The sequence below is a fragment of the Papaver somniferum genome, chromosome 2 (assembly GCF_003573695.1).
Source record: "Papaver somniferum cultivar HN1 chromosome 2, ASM357369v1, whole genome shotgun sequence".
Lineage (NCBI taxonomy): Eukaryota > Viridiplantae > Streptophyta > Magnoliopsida > Ranunculales > Papaveraceae > Papaver > Papaver somniferum.
This window is the reverse complement of record NC_039359.1, coordinates 92160542-92168414: the sequence shown is the minus strand read 5'-3', so window position 1 is coordinate 92168414 and position 7873 is coordinate 92160542. Positions and strand designations below refer to the sequence as shown.

Genomic DNA, 7873 nt, shown 5'->3' with positions numbered 1-7873 from the left:
AAAGTATTAGAACGAGTTTGAAAGGATTAATCGACAATAAAAAAATAATCATAATCAACGATATTTTTTCATTTGAAAACAATGAAATATAGAGTAGGAGAAAGGAATTGATCATTAGATTGATGATGAAGGAGAAGGAAAGAAATTAATAAGGTTTTGATCTAAAACCCAAAAGGGATAGTTTTGGTTATTATTAGGAAAAGGATAATTAGGTAACTTTGCACATATTAGACACCTCTTAACCCTCTATTATGGTTAGGAACAAAATGGGTATACCCCAATTAATCTGGGCATACCCCAATTTGGCCAGGATTTTTAAAATAGGAGAATTACAGATTTTGGCTCAGGAAATGAGGATAGTCAACTTCCCATGAACCTGTTACACTCATCCTTCTACTCTGTTTTGTTGCTTTGTCAGCATATGAATTTAAACCTCTCTGGACATACTCAAATTTAGTAAAACAAGCATTGTTAATTAAGACTAAGCAATCACCTAAGATTGAGCTAGCAAACCCGCTAATCTGGTTACTAGTTTTATTCAAATAGGAGATAACATTACTTGAGTCACTTCTGATACATATGGAAGATAAACTTCTGAGGTTACTCCACTGGATAGCTTCAAAAACTGCCAGACTTTCAGCTTCCTCCACACTTCTAGTCAAACCATGGACTGCATCCCTTGTAGCCACCTGTTAAGTCAAAACAAATAATACCAATTCCAAATTTATCGGTGTCTTTGTCGTATGAAGCATCGCAGTAGATTATATGACAATCATTAGGTAATCCTTCATTACTAGACGACTCTGGATTAGTACGTGTAAATGATTGATTACTGACATCGTGGCTGCTGAGATTAGACATGATATCATTACAGAGTCTTATAGACCACCTAGCAGTGACAGTACGATTCAAATGCTTATTTTGGAATACCTTATCATATTTTTTTTTCCATATACACCAAGCAGTATAGTAGTAAGAAGAGCACAAATTATATCATTAGAGGCAGAACTAGTAATCCATTTATGAACCCATTCTTTAATGCTAATGTTCGACCCAACATCCTATAAAACTAAGTGACCATACCTCCTTCGCAAAATTACAATGCAGGATAATATGTTCAGTAGACTCATGATTGACAATCCTCATCACATATGGAACACAAGGTATTATGGTTGCTATTAAGTCTATAAAGATTATATTTAGTGGGCAGGATATTTTGCACACATTTCCAAAGGAAAAGATGCACTTTAGGCAGGACCGGGGTCGCCCACAATTGTTTATAAGCAGCAAACCAATTACTTTGTTGAACAGAACTATCAGAGTCTCTAGTCATTAGAGAGTAAGCTGATTTAACCGAGAAGTTACCAGATTTGGTGTGAGGCCATATTAGCCTGTCGCTACCAGAAACGGGTATCCTAGTTTTCATAATCTTAGAGAAAGTGTCAGGTGTGAAGAAATCATGTAATAACTTTGAGTTCCAGCTTCTAGTATCTCGGATGATGAGTTTAGAAACCTGAAATTTGGGATTGGGGTATGCAATGCAGTGTGGATGCTTAACATCTCTAATCCAATTATCATAGAAAGCTCTAATATTGTGACCATTCCTAACATGCCAACAAAAGTGTTTATCAAGACCCACACTAATACTTCTCCAGACCCAAAAATAAGTTTTCGGTTTAGTATAATGCAAAGGACTGCAATTCTTAAAGTACCTGCACTTAAGGATCCTAGCCCAAAGAGCATCAGGATTTTGGACCAGGTTCCAAGCTTTTTTAGCAAGTAAAGCAATGTTAAATTTCTTAAGGTTCCTAAAACCTAATCCACCACTCATTTTTTGTGAACAAATGTTGTCCCACTTCTTCATATAAATGCCCCCAGGGGCATTCTAACCCCACCAAAAATCTCTTTGTGCCTGGTCCATTCTCTTAAGGATTTTATCTGGGAGTAAGAAACAATTCACATGATAGTTGGTAGAAGAGTTGAGTACATGTTTAACCATAACCGATCTACCAGCCTGAGTGAGTTTAATTCTTTTCCACCTGGCTACTCTCTTGTCAAAGTAATCAACTAGGTATTCAAAAGTCTCACTCCTTGCTAGTTTGACTTAAGAAAAGAGGTAAACCAAGGTACTTATCAGACATATCCACTTTCCTGACTCCTAAGTGAAGAATGAGAGAAACACAAAGATCCTGTTGGACATTTTTACTGAAAAACAGCCTGATTTTTGCAAACTAATGACCTGACCGGAATAGTTGCTGAAGTCTTTGATAAGAGTCACAAGTTTATCAGATTCATTATGGGTTGCTTTGGTGAAGATAAGACAATCATCAGCAAATAGAAAGTGAGAGATGCTAGGAGCTTCATGAGTCACCTTAAAGCCATGGATAAGTTGGACTTCCTCAGCATGCATAAGATACCTAGAAAACGACTATATACATAAAATTAAAAGATACAGAGACATGGGATCTCCTTGTCTCAGGCCTCTAGACAAGGAGATCTGTTAAGAAGAATAGAAATGCTTGTGGTACTCACACATTGCAGAATTAAATCACACTAGTGACTTGAGAAACCAAAACTTTTTAAAATGTCAATAAGAAAAGGCCATTAGATTCTGTCGAAGGCCTTGGACATGTCCAGTTTTAATCCCATAATTCCACATTTATCTCTTTTCCTTTTCATATAATGTATCAATTCATGCGCAACGATAACATTGTCATGTATATGTCTATTACGTACATAAGCTGCTTGGAAAGGAGAAATAATCTTCCCAAGCAGTGGCTTCATTTTATTGACTAGGATTTTAGAAATGATTTTATAATTTGTATTACATAAGGAAATAGATCTAAAATCACTAGGGCTGGTGGGGTTACTGACCTTAGGAATCAAAGATAGAAATGTATGGTTCATTTCTTTAAGCAAATGCCTTGTGTCAAAGAAACATATAATTGTTCGCAAAATATCATTTTCAAGGAGCTCCATGTTTTGCTTGTAAAACCCAGGTGGAAAACAATCGGGCCCCGGTGCAGACCATTGAGCCATTTCTTAATTGTATTCCTGATTTTTCCTGTAAAGTAATGGGATTCAACAAAGTTTCATTGTCCTCATTTGTAATACATGGACTTATGCAGTTCAGAAATTCTCTGTTTCTTAAGGGACGAGAAGTTGAACTAATAGTCTTAAAATGATTCACAAGAAGGTCTTCAAGATCAGATCTGTCAATGGACCAATGGCCATTATCGAGTATAAGAGAAGAAATATGATTGAAATGCTTCCTTCTATTAGCATAAGAATGGTAGAAGGAGGTTTTCCTATCATAGCTCTTTATAAACTCAACTCTTGATTTTTGAGCATAAAAATCCTCTTGGATTTTCTGCTAGCGTTCAAGATCTTGTTCAACTTGTTTTATAGCTTCAATGTTCTGAATTACATTAGGACTGTTATTCAGAGACTCAAGTCGGGCTTTCAAATATTTGATCTATGATCAATATTGCCAAAGTGGCTTATGTTCCATTTTTTCAGATCTTGATTTACAAACCTAAGTCTGTTTACAAGTTGGAAAGGTGGTGATCCCCTAATACCGCTGGAATATGTATTCCTAATAACCTCATGGGAGGCCGGATCACTAAACCAGCATTTGTAATACCTATAGGGTTTGTTACCTTGGTGATTTTGAGTATTAGTCACTAAGATAATTGGTGAGTGATCTGACCCGATAGTATTTATGTGAAAAACTTTAGAGTTATTATAATTCTCAAGCCATAAACTATTTACTAGTGCTCTATCAAGTCTGGCTCTTATTAGGTCATCGCCAGCTTGTCTATTAGACCAAGTGAATTTAGAACCAATGTAATATATATCCACCAGATCAAAGGCATCGATAATAGTTTGAATGACTGGATATTCAATAGTAGTAGGGCTTGAGAATGTTGACCTTTCATGGGCAGCCATTGTAATGTTGAGATCACCAATAAGTACCCATGGTAGGTTAGATCTTTCACCAATCTGTTTAATATAATTCCATTGTTGTAATTTATCGTCATGGTATACAGAACCGAACCATACAAGAAAGTTACAAGGAATTCAGGCTTACTAGGATCATAGGAAGCCAAGACATTAATCATTTTATCTGTGTTATGCACAATATCAAACTGAAAACCACTGTTCCACATCAGAGCTATACCGCCTGAGAGACCGGCAGAAGGGTACCCCAAGTATTAGGGTATCTGAATCTCTTCATGTATTGGTACATTTTTCTGGAGTCATTCTTTCACAAGGAAAAATGACATCAGGATTTTGACTCTTAATTACATTGGTTAAGGAAGTTCTAGTTGCAGGGTTGCCGAAGCCCTGGCAATACCACAACAGGATTCTCATTGGGATGAGAAAAATATTAGGACTAGAACTTGTTTGAACCACTTTAGTAATCCTAAAACAAAAAGACTGAAATTGATACAGGAATCCACAAGAATAATTGAAAACAGTGTAATTATTTCTAGGGTTTCTCTAGTTATGCAATCTTTAGGCAATGATACCATACACATATCAACTAGGGATGACAATAGAAGACCATTAAGAAAACCGTAAAAACAGTCAAAAACCCTAATTGAAAAATTCAGAATAAAAAATTGACCTGAGATGGATTTATAAATTGTAGCCGTAAATTGAAAATTAAACTTTGGGTTGATGAAGCTTACCGTATTCGCAGTGTTTCCTTGAATTCCATGGACGAGATCTCCATAAGAATGTGATTCAATAGCTCTTTAACTCATTTCAATATCACCCTCTACGAGATGTCTTTTAGGAGTAAGTAGCTGATCAGTGTGATTCATCTCAATAACAAGAGTAGAAGAAGATTCTGAAGGCTGGAAGATGGGGTTTATGTGTATATGATCGATTTGATGAACAACTTAAGAATTGTTTTCTGTCTCTCTCATACTCTTTCTCTTCGTATTCTCATCTGGTTCAGAAGAAGTACCAATTTCGAGAATTTTAGGCTTATCCTGATTTAGGCGTCTGTCTTCTTCCTCAAGGGATGCCACCAAAGCCTGCCCCTCCGGATCATTCTGACACCAAAGCCAAAATTCTTTTGGGTTATATGCAACTACTTTTAGATTCTTGGCAATTGCTTCACAAGCCGAGTCATCATGATCGACAACAAAACATTTCTTGCAGATTTTATGGGGTTGTTTCTCGAAGTGATATCTGGACCAATGCATCTTGTTTGTTCTACAAGTAAAGAGCCAACCTCCTCTTTTTAACGGTTTGTTCAAATCAACTTCCACCTTAATAGTTATGAGCTCAGTACCACTAGGATGACAACTTTTGGTATCACATCCACTTTCTTCCCAATATCCTTGCAGATATCATCTACTACCTGAATGTTGAGATGTTCCGGTACTAGGTTTCTTAATTGAATGGTCCATACTTGAGATATGAACTTATGCTCATTCAGTTCAATCATCTTATTATATTTTTGAACAGCCAGCAAGTAACCTGTTACTTCCCATGGGCCACTGCTGATTATTTCTTGGCAAGCTTTTTCATATTTGGGTTTGATAACGAATAACTTGAACCCCATTGAGTTGATCTGAAGAGGTCCATGTCTTTTCCACATCTTGTCGATTTCATTCTTTATTACAGTGAAGTCCAAGGGTACCTTGGTGATAAGCTTAGAAACTAACCTTGCATACCAATCCTCTGCTGCAGAATCCACAGCTTGGGTTAAAGCACCGAGATTAGCAGACTTCAACCTTATAATAATGCTGGAGACATTTTTATTGCTCGAGGAAGCCATGGAAGCACAACGAGAACTGATAATAACTTGAAATGTTGCACACTGATATTGAGAAGATGGTTGGTACTAGAATTTATATTGTCTAGCCTAATAAATGAGGAACTCAATAGAGCAACGTAAAATTTATTTCCATTCCCAGGAATGAGAAAAGAAAACATCTTTTGCATAGATTTTGGATCCTAATAACGATGAGAATTACGGAGGATATGATCTGGAGGGAATTGCTTAACGTACGAGATGTAATTGCGGTTCCAGCTGGTGATGAGCACGTAATTGGGTTGGCCGTTTCTGAATCCAAGTTTCTTGAGAAATTGATTGAGTGTGGTACGTAAGTTACGGGATCGACCGTTACCTTTTCTTAGATAGAAAGAAGATGGAAAGTCTGTGAATCGGATCATGTTGAAACTCAGTGGGGTAAAAAGAAACGGAGAAAAAAAGGGATGGGAATTAGAATACTGAAATGATTTGAGATCGAGAACTTCTTCTTGGATTTTGAGATATAAACAGAAATCACACTGATTAGATAGGCTTCTACTTTTGAATACTCCAGATAGACATTTGATGATAAAGCAAAACTGCTGAAATAGTGCACAACTGTTGTAGACTTTGAAAACACATTGTTTATGGAAGGACCACGACTGGTTGATCTCATAAGGAAGATAAGTGTTGGGTGCAATAATCAAAAACAAAGAAAAATCAAATAAGCAAAAGTTATTGATACTTAGCTCCTTTATAATGGAAGTGATTGCTTTGACGAAACGAACAAGCTCTCCGTATCTCCGCAACAAGGCAAAACTTTGGAAAATAGAGTGAGTCACGTGTTCAACACGCTGTCCTTAAGACATTAGCGCCCGGCTACACTCAAGAGTGATACTATAGCCCTCACAGGACAGATATCTCCAGGATAAAACACCCTAATACACCTACTACTAGCATATGTAGTAGATGCTCAACTTGAGCTTGGCAACTCCGAAAAAAACCGTTAAGGAAAATCGCGAATGCTTAAAAACCGCTATAAAATATTTTCCCTTAGGGGTCCCTCTAAAATATAGAGCAACCCCGTTCCCATAGATTTTACAAAAGTAGTGAATTGCTGTATATAATTGACAAATACAACTTAAGAAGAAAAACTCCCCGATGTGGGACTAAAAGGTTTATATAGTTTCTTAAAACTACTAAAAATTGGAAACTCCACGATGTGGGACTAAAAAGTTTCATTCACAAAATAAAACAATAAATTATAATTTTTTATTAAAACTTTAAAAAATTATTTTTTTATTAATTGTTTTCCAACAATCCCCCACATGAATGAAAACTCAATAAAACATGAAAACACAGATAGATCTTGGTAAATAAACATCCCAACCTCACGATCCAAACAGACTGATCGTGCAAGTGTTGAAATCATACTAGTCATTTCTACGTCCTCTCCCTCACACAAAAGTGTGTTGACCCCAGGGTCATACTATGGATTGCATAAATCATAATAGTATTGAGAGCTTTCATCTTTAGTTCTCACATGGTGAGACTATAGGTATCTTTCACCAAAGTGAAAAAGCATGAACTAGTGAACCCTTAGTGACCTTTAGGTCCTAAGTTCCAGTAATACCAAAACCATCAAAATGAAAATCACATAAAAAACGTCGGAAATACCATTTTAGGCAGAGGTGTCCATGAGGTCTTGAACCTTTGCATAGTGAGATATTACCAGAATTACTTGCTAAAGACAGTGAACTATGTCTTGAACTGCTAGCATTTGATGTAATTCGTGATAACAACCACGGGTGATATCTCCAAGATTGCTGCCAAGCTCGTGTCGTTTTGTCCGTTTTGGCCCTGGACGTATCCTGTTTCTCAGAATGCTCTAGAGAATCAGCTCATATTCTCACATGAAGCGACCCACTTCCTCATTTAGATAGGTGAGTTTCCATAAAGAGTGTTACTGCTACACCCCACTTCAATCTTAAATTAAAACTATAGAACTCATTAAGACTTATTAAAAAGTCATCCTCCACATGCAGTCACACTATCACGTCTACACCATAGGGAAGGGACATAGAATGAAAATCTCTGATAGTG

The 7873-nt window shown here is 36.7% G+C and overlaps 1 protein-coding gene across 2 annotated transcripts; it reads right to left on the bottom strand.

The window, feature by feature from the left end:
* Window positions 1-232: 232 nt before the first annotated feature.
* Window positions 233-5201, bottom strand: LOC113348400. Of its 2 annotated transcripts, XM_026592157.1 has the most exons (3): window positions 4695-5201; window positions 2875-3064; window positions 233-689 (listed from the first exon to the last, which is right to left on the bottom strand). In XM_026592157.1, exons 2-3 carry the CDS (start codon window positions 3037-3039, stop codon window positions 330-332), a joined length of 525 nt encoding a protein of 174 aa, XP_026447942.1. In that variant the 5' UTR covers window positions 3040-3064; window positions 4695-5201; the 3' UTR covers window positions 233-329. The 2 variants fall into 2 exon arrangements, 1 of the variants encoding a protein (XP_026447942.1); XR_003359663.1 differs by lacking the exon at window positions 2875-3064 and having other exon boundaries at window positions 4695-5187.
* Window positions 5202-7873: the final 2672 nt, after the last annotated feature.

Coding starts and splice junctions, on each gene's coding strand:
- LOC113348400 (XM_026592157.1), bottom strand. CDS start 3,039: ATGGCTCAATGGTCTGCACCGGGGCCCGATTGTTTTCCACCTGGGTTT. Junction 690..2,874: donor TTCTATCTTTGATTCCTAAG/GTCAGTAACCCC, acceptor TTGACTTAACAG/GTGGCTACAAGGGATGCAGT.